This window comes from Thermobia domestica, chromosome 5 (genome assembly GCF_964235325.1).
Source record: "Thermobia domestica chromosome 5, izTheDome1.hap1.1, whole genome shotgun sequence".
Lineage (NCBI taxonomy): Eukaryota > Metazoa > Arthropoda > Insecta > Zygentoma > Lepismatidae > Thermobia > Thermobia domestica.
The window spans coordinates 8991964-9010761 of record NC_137458.1 but is presented as its reverse complement, the minus strand read 5'-3'; the positions used below and the strand labels follow the sequence as shown (position 1 = coordinate 9010761).

At 37.8% G+C, this 18798-nt stretch overlaps 1 protein-coding gene across 2 annotated transcripts in view; it reads right to left on the bottom strand.

The window, feature by feature from the left end:
* Tnpo-SR (transportin 3) overlaps positions 1-18798 on the bottom strand; it is a 151474-nt gene that overhangs the window by 49843 nt on the left and 82833 nt on the right. For both annotated transcript variants that reach the window (XM_081758167.1, XM_081758168.1), the window contains 4 exons: positions 13688-13827; positions 10340-10531; positions 10120-10220; positions 3814-3948 (listed from right to left, as the gene is read on the bottom strand). In XM_081758167.1, the coding sequence (XP_081614293.1) occupies positions 3814-3948; positions 10120-10220; positions 10340-10531; positions 13688-13827 (568 nt within the window). The remainder of the gene's footprint in view (positions 1-3813; positions 3949-10119; positions 10221-10339; positions 10532-13687; positions 13828-18798) is intronic.

The window sequence follows — 18798 nt, the reverse complement described above, 5'->3', positions numbered from 1 at the left end:
ACAACACACTGAAGAAACTTAAAAATACAGAGGCACTAAGCTTTCGAGACTGAACGTCACATCACTGGATAACAACAAAATGTTATGCTTGTAGGCTGAAGAAGATGGATGATTAATGAAACTGAATTATTATGAAAGAACTAGTAGAATGAGAATGTGGGAACGCCTGAAGCGGAAGAACGCAAAGAAAACCTATTGAATTATTATAAAAGAACTAGTAGAATGAGAATGTGGGAACGCCGGAAGCGGAAGAACGCAGAGAAAACCTACTGAATTATTATAAAAGAACTAGTAGAATGAGAATGTGGGAACGCCTGAAGCGGAAGAACGCAAAGAAAACCTATTGAATTATTATAAAAGAACTAGTAGAATGAGAATGTGGGAACGCCGGAAGCGGAAGAACGCAGAGAAAACCTACTGAATTATTATAAAAGAACTAGTAGAATGAGAATGTGGGAACGCCGGAAGCGGGGGAACGCCGAGTAAACATACTGATTATAAAAGAACTAGTAGAATGAGAATGTGGGAACGCCTGAAGCGGGGGAACGCCGAGAAAACCTACTGAATTATTATAAAAGAACTAGTAGAATGAGAATGTGGGAACGCCGGAAGCGGAAGAACGCAGAGAAAACCTACTGAATTATTATAAAAGAACTAGTAGAATGAGAATGTGGGAACGCCTGAAGCGGAAGAACGCAAAGAAAACCTATTGAATTATTATAAAAGAACTAGTAGAATGAGAATGTGGGAACGCCGGAAGCGGAAGAACGCAGAGAAAACCTACTGAATTATTATAAAAGAACTAGTAGAATGAGAATGTGGGAACGCCGGAAGCGGGGGAACGCCGAGTAAACATACTGATTATAAAAGAACTAGTAGAATGAGAATGTGGGAACGCCTGAAGCGGGGGAACGCCGAGAAAACCTACTGAATTATTATAAAAGAACTAGTAGAATGAGAATGTGGGAACGCCGGAAGCGGAAGAACGCAGAGAAAACCTACTGAATTATTATAAAAGAACTAGTAGAATGAGAATGTGGGAACGCCGGAAGCGGAAGAACGCAGAGAAAACCTACTGAATTATTATAAAAGAACTAGTAGAATGAGAATGTGGGAACGCCGGAAGCGGAAGAACGCAAAGAAAACCTATTGAATTATTATAAAAGAACTAGTAGAATGAGAATGTGGGAACGCCGGAAGCGGAAGAACGCAGAGAAAACCTACTGAATTATTATAAAAGAACTAGTAGAATGAGAATGTGGGAACGCCTGAAGCGGAAGAACGCAAAGAAAACCTATTGAATTATTATAAAAGAACTAGTAGAATGAGAATGTGGGAACGCCGGAAGCGGAAGAACGCAGAGAAAACCTACTGAATTATTATAAAAGAACTAGTAGAATGAGAATGTGGGAACGCCGGAAGCGGGGGAACGCCGAGTAAACATACTGATTATAAAAGAACTAGTAGAATGAGAATGTGGGAACGCCTGAAGCGGGGGAACGCCGAGAAAACCTACTGAATTATTATAAAAGAACTAGTAGAATGAGAATGTGGGAACGCCGGAAGCGGAAGAACGCAGAGAAAACCTACTGAATTATTATAAAAGAACTAGTAGAATGAGAATGTGGGAACGCCGGAAGCGGGGGAACGCCGAGTAAACATACTGATTATAAAAGAACTAGTAGAATGAGAATGTGGGAACGCCTGAAGCGGGGGAACGCCGAGAAAACCTACTGAATTATTATAAAAGAACTAGTAGAATGAGAATGTGGGAACGCCGGAAGCGGAAGAACGCAGAGAAAACCTACTGAATTATTATAAAAGAACTAGTAGAATGAGAATGTGGGAACGCCTGAAGCGGAAGAACGCAAAGAAAACCTATTGAATTATTATAAAAGAACTAGTAGAATGAGAATGTGGGAACGCCGGAAGCGGAAGAACGCAGAGAAAACCTACTGAATTATTATAAAAGAACTAGTAGAATGAGAATGTGGGAACGCCGGAAGCGGGGGAACGCCGAGTAAACATACTGATTATAAAAGAACTAGTAGAATGAGAATGTGGGAACGCCTGAAGCGGGGGAACGCCGAGAAAACCTACTGAATTATTATAAAAGAACTAGTAGAATGAGAATGTGGGAACGCCGGAAGCGGAAGAACGCAGAGAAAACCTATTGAATTATTATAAAAGAACTAGTAGAATGAGAATGTGGGAACGCCGGAAGCGGGGGAACGCCGAGAAAACCTACTGAATTATTATAAAAGAACTAGTAGAATGAGAATGTGGGAACGCCTGAAGCGGAAGAACGCAAAGAAAACCTATTGAATTATTATAAAAGAACTAGTAGAATGAGAATGTGGGAACGCCGGAAGCGGAAGAACGCAGAGAAAACCTACTGAATTATTATAAAAGAACTAGTAGAATGAGAATGTGGGAACGCCGGAAGCGGGGGAACGCCGAGTAAACATACTGATTATAAAAGAACTAGTAGAATGAGAATGTGGGAACGCCTGAAGCGGGGGAACGCCGAGAAAACCTACTGAATTATTATAAAAGAACTAGTAGAATGAGAATGTGGGAACGCCGGAAGCGGAAGAACGCAGAGAAAACCTATTGAATTATTATAAAAGAACTAGTAGAATGAGAATGTGGGAACGCCTGAAGCGGGGGAACGCCGAGAAAACCTACTGAATTATTATAAAAGAACTAGTAGAATGAGAATGTGGGAACGCCGGAAGCGGGGGAACGCCGAGAAAACCTACTGAATTATTATAAAAGAACTAGTAGAATAAGAATATGGGAACGCCGAGAAAACCTACTGAATTATTATAAAAGAACTAGTAGAATAAGAATATGGGAACGCCGAGAAAACCTACTGAATTATTATAAAAGAACTAGTAGAATGAGAATGTGGGAACGCCGGAAGCGGGAGAACGCCGAGTAAACATACTGATTATAAAAGAACTAGTAGAATGAGAATGTGGGAACGCCTGAAGCGGGGGAACGCCGAGAAAACCTACTGAATTATTATAAAAGAACTAGTAGAATGAGAATGTGGGAACGCCGGAAGCGGAACAACGCAGAGAAAACCTATTGAATTATTATAAAAGAACTAGTAGAATGAGAATGTGGGAACGCCTGAAGCGGGGGAACGCCGAGAAAACCTACTGAATTATTATAAAAGAACTAGTAGAATGAGAATGTGGGAACGCCGGAAGCGGGGGAACGCCGAGAAAACCTACTGAATTATTATAAAAGAACTAGTAGAATGAGAATGTGGGAACGCCGAGTAAACATACTGATTATAAAAGAACTAGTAGAATGAGAATGTGGGAACGCCAGAAGCAGGAGTACGCTGAAAAAACTTATGGAGACAATGTTGTCCACCACAAAGTTGTGTAGCCTCCCTTCGCACTAGAAGGAAGCGTTCTCCGATTAGACCACCATATCCCCCGTCATTACACTGCAAAAAGGGGGAAAGAAATAGAATATACGAGTTTAATCGTTTATCACTGTCAGTCATATCGCAAGGTGTGCTTGAATGTCATAACGAGAAAGGTATCACATGAGATAAGTCTTGATTTGGGTTAAGTTATCAAAAAAGAGCAAGAAACTCCCCAAATGTAAACACGGCCCCACAAAATCGAAACTATGTGGCGGCAAGATCAATCAAATTCTTGCCAAAGCAAAAAGTGAAGACGAAGAGAATAGCTGAAGATCGTGGAGCATGGAAGCTTTTCAGCTGCGGCAACTGAACTACCAATAATTACAGAATACCTATGATGATAATAATAATAATGACGAAATTCTTACCTCAGTTATCACAGCTTGACATGGATGAACTTCGCCATTATGTACAATAGGATTTGTATGTCTGAAAATAGCTGCTAGTCTATCTAACCATAACACAGGATCCGTTTTTGTTCCTTTCTCTGCCTTTACATCATTCTGAAAAATAAAAAATTGTGATGTTAATAAAAATTATTTCACCATCCATTAACAACAGAGCTGCACATTCACCATTCTAGAATGTTTAAACAAGCTCAATTTGAAATTTGAAAAACTCTGGAGTCCAGTACAGTGAAATCAACCTGAATGGAGTAATAATAGTACAGGGTGCGGCAGCGTTCATAGTAGGATATTAAAAACACATCATCAGTCAATAACTGTAATTTATTTATTACCTCTTATGTCAATTAATAGTTAAAGGTATGCCATTTACTAATGTGTAAGTCATTGTCCATTGCGTGGATTACTATTTGAATATGACTCCTGTCAAATGATGCCCCCTCTGCACAACACATTCATCTAGGCGGCGTTGGAAGCTTTCCATAACTCGGCGTAACGTATTCCCTGGGACATTGCCGACGGCAGTTCTGATGCGATCCTTCAACTCAGGAATTGTGGCACAACGTGTTCTTCGGAAAACTTCTTGCTTCAGGTAGCCCCAAAGGAAAACGTCTGCACATGAAAGATCAGGTGAGCGAGACGGCCAGGAAATGTCACGAAAACGGGAAATTACTCTACCTGGAAATGTCTGTCGCAAGAAATCCATGCAACTTCTGGCTGTATGCGAGGTCGCTCCGTCTTGTTGAAACCATAATTGTTCCACATCCACATCGACCATACCTAATTGGGGAAGAACGAAGTCTTGCAGCATCTTTAGGTGGCATTCACTGGTGACAGTTACAGCCACACCGCTGTCATTCTCAAAGAAGTAAGGGCCAATAATCCCAAAGGAAGCAACTCCACACCACACTATGACACGAGAACTGTGCAAGGGCTTGATGTGCAGTTCATGCGGGTTTACATCACTCCAATAACGCATATTCTGTTTATTCATTGAACCACATAACTCGAAATGAGCTTCATTTGACATCAGGATGGTGTGCAACATTTGTGGATTTTGGTGAAGATCACGTGTGGTTAAGCAGAATGTTTCTCGTGAAACCCAATCGCGAGGCCTAGTATCCTGAACAATTTGCACCTTATATTGGTGAAAATGGAGATCTTCGTGCAATATTCTCCTGAATGAGCGATCGGACATATGCACAGTTGGCGAATGACGACGAGCAGATCTTTTGGGGCTACGCAATATTGCAGCACGAACATTTTCCACGGCTTCTGGTGTCCGCACAGTTCTTTCACTTCTTCCAGGTTTGCCATTGCAAACAGAACCTGTTGTTCGAAATGCACGTACCACCTTACAATGGTCCGTCCATCTAGAACTTTCCTATGAGGTCCCAAGTTGAAATGTTGCCGAAATAGACGCTGGGTAGCAATAACAGAGTCGTTATTCTTGAAATAAATTTCAACAGCAAAGGCACGATGAAGTGCACTCCACCGCTCCATATCACTGTCACACTCGAAATGGCAGCTCATTAGTACACGAATGCGGCACGAGCTGGCGCGCATTCATGCAGTACGTCATTGTACTTCGCAAGTCAAATTACGCTATGAATGCTACCGCACCTTGTACATCTCTATAATTAAGTAGTATACAGATATCGTCAAAGCAAATGGCCAATTTCACATTTTTAGTTATGATATGATAATAGGTTGGCCATTTATGTAAGTTGACCATTTTATGTAGAACCAAGGATGGTTGATTTTATTTCATTATACAGAAGTAGCTCAAACATGGATTTATTTAACAAAGAAAAGCAGGCAAAGTACAGATTTATTTTGCTTACAATGTACTGTATTTTATATAAGAAAATCACTGTACAGTTTAATAATACTGTATGCCAGGGTTGGCAAAAACCATGGTTTTTATTTAAAAAACCAAAAAAACCGGTTTTTATGGTTTAAACCAGGTTTTTTTGGTTTAAACCAGGTTTATTTGGTTTAAATAATTTGCTCTTTGTATTCATATCATATATGGACAGAAATAAGTTTGTTTCGCCTTGATGTTATTATGTAACAGCCGGGTTATGCTGGAAGGGGTCACATAAGCTTAAAGCGGAATAAAAACTGCTTCTCGAGTTACATCCGAGAGAAATTGTCCTCCATTTGAACTCGGAACCAGGATTAATTGGCCACAAATGCGATACGTCTGCCGACTCACTCACGAAGAAATCCTGATAAAAATGCGTTGTACTGACCTTCCATGCTTCTTAATATAACTGTCAAGAGTTATTTCAGGACAAAAAGATGAACAGTTGCACAAGTGAAACCATTATACAGAATTACATATGGACAATTTCAAAGTACTACAGAACTAATTTAGTTCAAGTTAGTTAACAACGACTTTTATTGGTCCAAATTAAAGAAATACAACGACTTAATTTGCATATCAGTTAGAAAAGTGACTAAAGATACGAATTATTTGAGTCCACTTTGGCTCAGACTCATTTATACATAAATAGATACCAAAGTTACTTCTCATTTCACTAAATGCCTCTCGTGGGGTCTGTATGACCCCCCCCCCAAACACACACAAAGTACGATGTATTTTATCAATAGTAAACATTGAAACAAAACAATATTTAGGATTTTTCTTTGATTGCAATTACACAACAATAATAACAGCTACAAAAAATCACAAAACGAACATTTATAAACTTATATAAAAAAGTTGCTTTTGTAGTATAATCTTTTTGAGTAATGAATGGGGAATTTAGGTCTGAATATAATACGAATAATGTACGGGAGTGAAAACTGATAACTCACAAATGTGTGTTCATCAAGATTTTACAAACACTTACACTTTTACGAACAGTTTTCGTTTTTTGGTTTAAACCAGTTGGTTTTTTTGAAAAAACCAGCTGGTTTAAACCTTGGTTTAAACCATGGTTTAAACCAGCTTGGTTTAAACCAGCCAACCCTGCTGTATGCATATGCAAAAACAAAAGACATGAAAAAATAAGTAAACCTTCGAAATATACGTGCCTAATTTACACTACCGTGTTATTTATGCAGAAAAATAAACTTTTTTTTTTTTTTGACCATATTAGGTTGCCTTTCATTTCTTTTTCTCACTTTTATTTTTAAGTGGGTCGATAACTGACACTGCGAATAATTGACGTGCGGATAAACAACGTTCTTATATAGGGTGGGGGCAAATAAAAGTGGCCCGGAGAACAGAGTTCCAGGGTACAAAGAAACACAGCAAAGGGAATTGAATAGTTCGCTAACCTGCTTATAGCAGATATTGAAAATGACCACCATTCATTTCTTGAAGGACCACATGAATGAAAATGACCACAATTTTAGGTGTTCGGACACGTTTCGGGATGTTTCTTGCCTTGTTCAAAACAGATCCTGTCTGACGCCATTTCTGACTAATTGTATTGCACTCTTTGCTGGCACTTTGACACCATGAAATTCATGAGCAAACAACTGACCACACACTTACCACGAATTTGTTTTCACGTAACTTTTCACAACGAACACCTTCTGGTGCAGTGTGAGTACCATATTCACCTGAGCACTGCAGAACTCACGCTAACACAGCCGGCATTAAGGTCTGAACCTGTGGTGTGCGTATACGTGTTGTGCGCGTCACGTGGTGTGGTTGTATGCATACATTCACGTCCAATCGTATCCACTCGTCCAGGCCACTTTTATTTGCCCCACCTTGTATGTGTATATACATGGTATTTCAAAACAACACCGACAACGTTTGGGAGGTGATTCCTGACACCAAGATAACACAAAAAGTATAGACCAACCTGGGTGCACAAATGCTTCCTTTCGGAATTATAGGCTGCCGAAAACATGAAAAAAATTAAATTTAAAGGCCCATAGCTCCACAGCTATGAAGCCTACTGTAGTCGGGCCAAGACTTTACTTAGGAACTAATATGTGCTCTATCCAAAAGTACATGTTTCAAAATCCTGCAGTACTTCCGCAACAATTTTTATAGAGGTAGTTAGTGAGTACTTCAGATTATATGCCCGTAACCAAATTGCCTGTACAAAAATTGTTGCGTGAGTACCTTGGGATTCTGAAACATGTATTTTTGAATAGAGCACATATTAGTTCCTAAGTAAAGTCTCGACTACGGTAGGCCCCCATAGCTTTGGAGCTATGGGACTTTAAATTTCATTTTTTCACGCTTTCGGGAGCCTATAACTCCGAAAGGAAGATTTGCGCACCCAGAATGGTCTATACTTTTCGTCTTATCTCGTCGGTGTTTTTTTTTAAACACCCTATATATATATATATATATATATATATATATATATATATATAGGGTGTTAATGAACTATACCGACAAACTGTAAGAAGTGATTTCTCACATCAAAATAAAAGAAAAAGTTCATATGGACCTATGGCCAAACATGCATAGTTTCAGAGCTAGGGCTGTACAAAATTTCGGAAATGCCAAATTTCAAGAGGCCCTATTTCGAATTCAAGAAGCTGTGGATGGTGTTCTTATCAGCGTAAAGGAAACCAGGCATACACAATCCAAAAGTGCATATTTCATCAGTTGTCAATAGGTGTAGAGGGTATTCCCTACAGGGTGTAATTATCAGATATGTTTTCAATAGAGTTTTCAGATATACCCTGATTTCAAGAAGGGTCCATCCAAAGTAGGCAGGAGGTAAACCTTAACAACAATGGACATCCAATGCTTCGGAGGAAAGGCGGAAGTGTTAGGAACCGGCAACTCCATGTTTCTTTGTGTTTGCAACAATGTGATGATATGTATTTTGTCATGTTATACTTCATGTTTTCTTCAGAGGTCGTGCTGCTGACGATCCTTAACACTTCCGACATCACGCAAAAGGATTTCGTATTCACTGCTAACAAGGCTTATCGTTTGCCTACTTTGGGTCAATCATAAGGTCAGAGCATATCTCAAAATTCGCTTGATGGCATGTCTGAGAATTTCCCCCTGCAAGGAATAATCCGTACACCCATTGAATATTAATGAAATATGCATTTTTGGATTGCGTATGCGTGACTTCTTTTAAGCTGATAAGGACCACCATCCACAGTTTCTCGAATTCGAAATAGGGTCTGTTGAAATTTGGCTTTTTCGCGATTTTGGACAGCGCTCTGAAACTATGCACTTTTCGCCATAGGTCCATATGAACTTTTCCTCTTATTTTGATGTGAGGAATCACCTCTTAAAGTTTGTCGGTATAGTTCATTAACACCCTATATATAAACAATAATAAACAATTAAACCTATGATATGAAATTAATAATAACAAACGGATAATAATTCATATGTTAGAACACATGGCTCGCGGTGGTCTGTGGTAGAGCATTCACCCCTAGTTTGATCCCAGCCCTCGCCAAGTACACTATGTGGTGGAAATTAGTCGTGCTCGTAGGTTTTTCCAAGATTCTCCCGTTTCCTTCTATTTCTTTAATTCCACTGTGATGTTTATGTGCAGTGCTTTATTTATAAAATAAAAAAGTATAGTAAAGCAGAGACTTTTATGATCAATATTTTTTGTGAGCATGAGGTATATATCATTGGCATTATCTTCTTGAAATGTTCTTTGAATAACCAAATCACACGAGACACCAAGATACAATCTGTTTAAAATACCAGTGTCATCCTGACAATTAGTTTATATATATATATATATATATATATATATATATACTTATTTCGTACGTTTTATTCGTTTCAATTTATTTGTGTTTATGTTTTCTACAACAAGGTTTAACACTAACGGGTAAATATTGTTGTCCTAACAGGGTCATTATTCTTAATGATATTCATAGCTGAACAATCTTGCCATTTACCACACAGATCAGAATATTCTTTAAAACAAAAAAAAAAAAAAAAAAATCCAAAAAAAATTGATCAAAAGATTGCGATCTTGGCCAATAATTTTAAGGAATGATCCAAAACATACATCTAAACACTGTGATCTGGGCAAATAATTAGTTTTTGAATCAGGGATCACAAAATTTTTTATCCTAATTTGAATTTTCGTATTTTCTACAGAATAAGCACTGAGTTAAATGATAGTTTGGGTTTGGCTAGACTATATGCAGTTCTACAGATATAAGGCCTACAAGAAAATTTTTGCCTGAAATATATTGGAACTTTCGATCCAAAAACTGATGAGATTAGCCACCCATCAGATGTGAACTCGGGACATCATAATAATTAAGAAAAAACTCTAACCTAGGTAAATGGAAATAGCTTACCTGAACTAGATGACAAAGTGGATTAACTTGAATTAAGCAAATTTCCTTCATTGCTTCCTGAATTTGTTCGGGTGGCATGCGCCCAAGAATTACAGCTACACCTGAAATATAAAATATAGAAACACGCGTAAGTGATGAATAGAACATTTCCGCCACAATCTACTGCTTCAATAACTCTTAGAGCATTAACGATTATGAAAACCTCATTGAAAATACTCACCTTTCAGAAGACCTATTGCAGCGTCGTTAGAGATACTGAAATTGTCAAGTGACCGAACTATCTGAATAAGACCTCTGAAGTGAACAGCCATGTGATCCCGGCACGCACTGCAAATACTTTGTAATGAATTAGCGGCTGCAGTTGCCAAAGGTGGTTGTTGCAGGCAGTATAATAAGAAATTTAAAACAGGTTCTGAAAAATAAATTAATAATACATTCAAAACACGTACAAATAATAGCAATTACATAATTAGATGGTAACAACGTAATTTTCAAAAGGTGCCTTCAATGAAGTGAAATCCTTAGTTTATGTTCAAACAGATAATTCTCTACGGCAAATGAGACACATTATATTGTTATGGAATGATAACGAAAGAATGAATGCGTCAGTAAGTGAGGGCAATGGATAAATCCTGAGAAAAATCCATGGATATAACGCTGCCGACCACAGACCTAGGGTGATCTGGCTACAAACTTTCATCAGAGTTCAGCAATCATCATTTAGCAACCTTACGAAATACAGACAATTTAAGATGAACATGGGAGAAACAACAGAATAATTCTCACAAAAATTACCCTTTTTTTAACTTTATGACAAGGGATATAACTGCCAATCTTGATTTTATTGTTCTTATATATTTTCAGTATATCTTTACGTTATAATCATTTATACAAAGAACCTATCTTTAAGTTGAAATATAACAATACAGGACCAAGATCTTTTGTATGCCGAATGTGCAATTTTAAGCAAGGCTGACTCATTTTTTAAATGATAGTTAAGTGAAACTAATTTGCATAGTTCTGTAAATGGTATATTACGAAACTGACTGTTTTTAATTTAATCTTGTTTTATAAAAATCAGCTTGAACCTTGGAATTTCAATGTATAACAAACAACCTCCTGACAAGTGCCTTAACCTGCTAAGCCAACAACTCTTATATTCATAGTAAACTATAAATTTTCTAATCTGTTTAAAATGATTATATAATGGTTTTAACATAGTGCTGTATTTTTGTTTATGAGCTGTTACCAGAACTCAAAATAAAAATTCTCACACGTTAAAACATCTAAACGCACAAAATTTGCGAACGATTTCGAGGCATTACTCACTTCTTCCTCAGTGCAACTAAAGAGAACCGTTTTCTGCATAGAAGACATGGAGTGTGAAATTCTCCGTTTCTCCATCTTGCAGAACAAACGTGATGGGACAAATCTGTAATTTCATAGTACGTTTTCCTTCTCTTCCCACTTTATTGGTAGGATTACGTCACGGAATGGGTTCACAGTTTTTATGATTTTGAACGTTTAAATATGATAGAAATTTTACTTATTGCTAATAGATATACATTCCATTGTATCACTTAGTACTTAACAGAGTAATCCACATTATGCTTTATCTCACTGTAAATTATGCTTTTCTTTAAAGAAGAAATAAAGAATTTTTTTAACATAAATAATGAAACGCAAATACCTTATTGTAAATAACGTATTTTCTGAATATCTGTTAACATTTATTACCAATAAACTGAAATCAAATGCTCTTTACTTTCATGTATTTACCTTTTCATACAATAAAGTAACTTCATAAGCTAGTATAAAGTAATACAAGCACCTAAGCTGCTTCATCTTTTCCCGCTTACGACATTTTTGAGGATTCGTTTCCAGTTTGCTCGATTCTCAAAATGCTTGAGAATTAAATCTAGTCATCTACGTCATTCTCAGTCTATGGGACTAAGGGAGATTGTGATGAAAGTAATGAACGAAATGGCGATATGAAAGACGTTGGGAAGAAATGGGAAAACTCATGCACTCGGTATTTGTCCACCACAAAGCCTACGTGGGAAGAGCTGGGATCGAACACGAGACCTCACGCACCAAAGATGATTCTTCTCAATTGAAACAGATGATGAATTGCTAAACTGGACACTGACCATAAAACCGTTAAGCTTCACTATTTCGATACTGTAGTGTTGTTTTAATTGTTGGGTTCCATACAGAACTACAGTTACTTTATTTTAATTCTTGAAACTTCAGTATAGGTATGTAAGAAAACAACTTTTTACTCTCTAAAATATCTGTTGTTGACATTCCTAGCTTCTCATTGTTGCTAGAAATAAAAATTAAAACAATAAATATAATTCTTGGTTATTACACAGGACATTCAGTAAGTTTTGCACAGATGGTATAATATTTTTATTAGTTACAGTATTATGAGGAAATTTTGGGAGGACATATTTTGATCCTTTACAGCAGTTGGTAATGTAATTCCTGTTCAAAACCAGGCATGAATCAGCTACACCAATTCATAGGAAGTTGCTTCCGGTTTATGGGGATCGCACATTGGATCGCGCCAGTATCCAATGTTGGGTGCAGCGGTTTATAAAACCTAGACTTTCCAGATCAGGCCAGAAAATCATGACCTCGTTTTTCTGAGATCAGTGCGGTGTCTGTCATTTTTATAGACTTCTTAGAACACGGCTTCACAATTAACACGGAGCAAATTGTTTGTCACTGGATAAGGTACGACGTGCTCTCCAGACCAATAGACCGGCGCTGTACGATAAGGTCATTAAACTCTATTATGCCATGCCCACCAAACTTTATCATGAACAGCCATGATGACATAGCAGAAAATCATGAAAATGGGATGGGAAGTCGTCCCCCAGCCTCCTTATAATCCGGGCTTGGCTCCTTCGGATTTCTTTCTGTTTGGCGATCTGAAGGCCCACCAGTGAGGAAAAACAATGGACAGTGACAAGGCCCTCATTTCTTGTGTGAAACAATGGTGTAAAAGTCAGCCACTTGAATTTAACCAAAGTGCATTTAAGGCAAGGAAAGAACGTTGGACGCAATCCATCACAGCAGATTGAGACTACATTAAATAACATGGTCTTGTAGCCAAAGAATCAGAGTATGTTTACCTAAAATTTAATCACCATATTGCAACAAATAATATTATAACCATCTATGCAAAACTTATTGAATACCTCTTGTATAATTAGACTAACAACAGCTAATTTTTCAAAAATTAAGCTTTAAAATTACTTTTATCTGAACCTTTACATAACCAAAATCATGCTTAGGATTGCAACCATATGTATGAAATGTTACGCATTTTGTGTTTTCAGTTGGTGTACTGATTAGTAATAGCTCAATTATCTCTTTTATAGCCCTTCTCGTTGGTCTAGTTGCTAGGGCGTGCGCCTATGGTGCATGTGGTCCCGGGTTCGATTTCCGGTGGGAGAGAACAAAATCAGAAATCATTCATTTTCATAGAACATCGGTTTCTTTTAGCCTAAACGACATATCCGTGGGACGATCAACTAAAATTTCATGCCATTTTTCTTACCTAACGACTCGGGATGCTTTTCAATCCATTCACACAGCTCACCCAAAAGTAATACTGAAGTATGCCTTACTGCTATATGAGTATTCTCCGGCAGATGCAATATGGCCTCTACAACTTTTGGAACCACATCGTTCTCCTCACTGTCGACACAAAGAAATATCAGAAATTAATACCCGTATATACCAGCAATACTAACGTACTTTGTAATTTTTTTTTAACGCCATTATGGGAGGTAGAATACTTATAGTCTGAACCTTTCAAGGCTGCATAAGATTACATGATTGAAATATATATACAAGAAGAAAACCACTTTTAACAATCTGCAAATGAGTATGTACAGAAAATTTGATATAAACATTGCGTACCAGCTGTAACATTTCTGTATACACTGTTCCAAATATACCATCTCTTCAATGAATATGTAAAACACAAAGAAGTAAACATTATTGTTAACACCCATTTTCAAGAAACAAATACGGTAATCGAAGCAGGTCTACTTCGATTTAATATATATATATATATATATATATATATATATATATATATATATATATATATATATACACAAAATTACCCGCTTCGCTGGGTTGAAATAAATAATTTAAATGCACACCTTTGTATCTCAAGTATTTTATTGCCATTTTTCTTACCTTTTTATATTTATATTTTATGATACGAACCATGTAGCTTGTCACCAAGTTCCGAATATTATATAATACGATGTTGTAAATTTCATAATAACTTTACGATAATTTTATGCTGAAGTATGATGTCCCTCTTCCCCAATTCCCAAAGTTGTATGGCTGAATTTGGATCTATATTGCATCGTAAGTATCAATGTTCCTCTTAGTGACCTCGAAAATTATGGATTCAACACTGATATTGCTCATTTTCGATCATTTTAATGTACCTAGGTATACTACCCCTCCTCAACCCCCAAGTGTTGGGGCTGAAAATGAATTTAAACAGCATCACAAGTGTCATTGTTCGTCTTGGCGAACGCAAGAACTATAGATTCAACACTAATATCGATCATTTTTGACCATTTATATATATACATATATATATATATATATATATATATATATATATATATATATATATTTCCTCCTCCGCCTTCTTGCGGACCATGGCATCGAAAGTGTCACCGTTCATCTCAGCGACCCCCGAAAATGTGGATTCGGCACTAATATCGGTCATTTTCGATCATTTTTAAATATCTCTTCCTCTCCTTCCCTCAAGTTGCGGGGTTGAATTTGAATTTAAATGGGATCGGAAATGTCACTGTTCATCTGAATGATCCCGAAAACTATGGATTAGACACTGGTATTGGTTATTTTCGATCATTATTACATATAGCTCCCCCTCCTCCGTGCTGCGGCACACGGCATCAGAATTGTGACTGTTAATCTCAGCTACTCCTAAAACAATGGATTCGACACTAATATTTGTCATTTTCGATCATTTTTAAATGTTTATTCCTCTCCCCTACGTTGTACCCTTCCCCTCCCAACTATCAGGGCTGAACTTAGATTGAAACAGTATAAGAAGTGTCACTGTTTCTCTAATCGACCCCGAAAACTATGAATTCAACACTAATATCGGTCATTTTTGATAATATTTAAATTTCTCTCCCCCTCCCCTAGGTTGCATCGTCAAAGTGAATAGCCTAAAGTAATCCCTGCCCCTAAACTCATGTGTGTTGAAAATTTGATTGAGATCAGTCGGTTGGTTCAAGAGTGATGAAGTCACAAAGCCAGTCATTTTTTTTTTTTTTACATATATCTCTCCCTCCCCCCTCCCTACGTTGGCTCGTCAATGTGATACGATAAAAAAACACCCGAGGCCCGACCCTCATATATGTTGAAAATTTGATCGAGACTGGTTGGGTGGTTCAAAAGTTATTAGGTTTTATTATTTTTTATCTATACGTCCCCCTCCCCTAGGATCTACCGTTAAAGTGAAATTACAAAAATGTTTCCAGATCCGAACCTCATGTTTCTTGAAAATTTGATTGAGATCAGTCGGATAGTTCAATAATTATTAAGTTACAAAAATAGTCACTTTCAGTCTTATATAAATTGATTTTAATATATCTTCCTTTCCTCCTCTACTCCTACGTTGCACCGTCAAATTTAAATCATAAAAACGATCCCACGCCTGAACCTCATCTATGTTGAAAATTTGACTAAGATCGGTCGAGTGGTTCAGGAGTTATTAAGTTTTATTTATTTTATTATACCCCTTCTCCTCCCCCTCCCCTCAGTTCTACCATCAAAGTGAATAGCCTAAAACCAGCCCAGCCTCGAACCTCATCCATGTTACAAATTTGATCGAGATCGTTCGGGCGGTTCAGGAGATTTAGTCATAAACATAGTGATTTTCAATTTTATATATATATATATATATATATATATATATATATATATATATATATATATATACATATATATATATACGAGGGTCATTCAACTCAAATTGGCAACACTGCTATGATTGAAGTGTCGTGTAGACAGGAGACAAATGACGAACGTAGTGTGTTCCGTGGACGTGTACTAGTCAGTTCAACGCTGCTGAGGTCCCATATTACGGTGTATGTGGCGAATAGACATTGTTAAAGTGATTGTTGTGTGAAATACCACCCTAACGCAATGTTCGCGCGTACAGAACAGCGTGTGTTTATCAAATTCCAGGTGGCACGAGGGCGAAATGCTAGAACGATTCACAGAGGATTAGTAGAGGCCTGTGGTGAAGCTGCTCTACCGTATCGGACAGTGGCGAGATGGGTTGCAGCATTTCAGGCGGGACGACAATCAACAGATAAAATGCATGGTGAAGGGCATATGCGAATGGCTACGGATGAAATTCATCTTGCAAGACTATGGACACCGCTTGACGGTGATCGGCGCTGGATTTGTAGTGAATTGGCGCAGGAGCTGAACATTTCTTCCGGATCATTGTTCCGCATGCTAACACACGATCTTGGCATGCGGAAAATTGCAGCCAGATGGGTACCTCATGCTCTGACGGAGGTTCAAAAATGGCATACGTGGGAACGTGCGCGCCTACACCTTCAACGTTACAATGAGAAGGTGATGACTTCTTACACCGCATTATTGCACGTGACAAAACGTGGGGAAGATCCTACGAGCCTGAATTGAAACGTCAGTCGAGTGAAGGCGCCACTCAGAATCTCCACGACCGACAAAGCTTAGACAAGAGCCAGCAAACGTGAAGGTGTTGATGTAATGACATTCGACCACGAAGGCATTATCCTGTCACATCAAGTTCCACCGGGCGTTACCGTTAATGCTGCATACTATGCTTCACACCTCAGTAGCCATTTACGACTAGCATTGCAGCGCAAACGTCCACACCTCCTGGAGTCTGGACCAATTCCCCTACACGACAATGCCAGATGCCATACAACCCATCCAGTACAAACTCTGTTACGAGATGGGGTTGGGAGGTACTGAAGCACCCGCTATACTCTCCAGATATGAGCCCCTGCAAACGTTTCAGAGAAATTCCCAGAATTGTTCGTGCCTTAACGCACTGTCAACACCCTCTCACGTTGGTTTTCGACAGGTATTCAACGGTTACCAGACATCTGGCGAAGGATTCAACAGGCTGGCGGAGACTACATCGAAGGACTGTAAGCTTCTTGATATGAGTGATTCACTACATTTCATTTCACATTTATGTTGCCACTTCGAGTTACATGACCCTCGTATATATATATACATATCCCAGAAAGAATTTTTAGTTACTAAAGAATCTTACATCCACTAAATTTTTCAGACCTACATGACAAACGAAATATAAATCATCATGGAAGCGATTACAATGGCCACCAGTTTCAGGTTTATCTGTACCCCACTTCGAATATATGTAACTTGGTCTACAAAAAACACTGAAAACAAATCGTCACGCTTTTAAACAGGAAGACAGGATTTTGAAAATGTCTACACTAAAACGACAAAATTTACAGTTAAGTAATAATATTGACAATCTGAATTTAAAAAAAAAAAATGGATTCACTCAAATTCCTGTCCTCAAAATTATGATTCCATGCGAAAAACAAGATGAAACATATATTTTTAAAAAAATCAAGTCAGAAAAACGTAATGGAGGAATCACTGTTTCTTTAGTTTAGTTCATTACTTTTCTTTGGTGTTTCTTTCCTTATTTATTAATTTTCATTCACCTTCCTGTCATTTTCACCCTAAATTAACCTTTACTGCAGGATATCTGAAGAACAGACGAAATTTGTGGTGTTAAACGATATTTTGAGGATCAGGTTGTCGTTCTGATGTCTCATACAATTATTTTCTTCTTGAGATGTGAGCAATTATTACAGAAAATATAAATTGTGGCCAATAACTTTTGAAATAAAAATGTAGGGTAGCTCAACTACAATACAGAAAACGGGAAAAGATGTTAAGCCTGACTCTGGTCATTGTCCAATAATCATTGGCATTCCCTCAGTAGATAACGCCAGGAAGCAAGATTAACAGAACGTACTAAAATGCAAAATCACATGAGATGGAAATCCAGTAGTGTAACGCTGACAGTGCGGAAATGATTATGAACTGGCTTAGTGAAGTGTTGGCCAAGAACAATGCCACCAGACCATGATGTTGTGAAGAGGCATTAGCAGAATTAACGCAGGAGAGAGAAGTGAAAGGTAGCAGACGTCCTGGGTATATCTCACAATTCCCGACTGTAGACACGCTTTCAACTAACAAGAACTGTAAGTATACTAGAATGAGGTCATGATCAAGCAACGCGAGGAAACGACAACCGAACTTGAAGTGTTAATGAGATACTGAGGGAAGAGACAAAAACTATGACTCAACTGCGATATCAGTTTTTCATGATCCTACAAGTCTATTCCCCAACGTCTAGTCTTGAAATACTAATGTAGTACTAGTGAATATCAAAATTTTTACATTTGTATGTATCAACTGAGAAAAAAAAAACATGCAAAATGAAGATAAATAGGAAGAAAATCAAAGTGATCAAGTGCACAAGAGCAGAACAGGAAGGGGCAAGTGTATGGCTAGAGGGAGAGAAAATCGAAGACGTTAAGACCTTCCCCTATTTAGGAA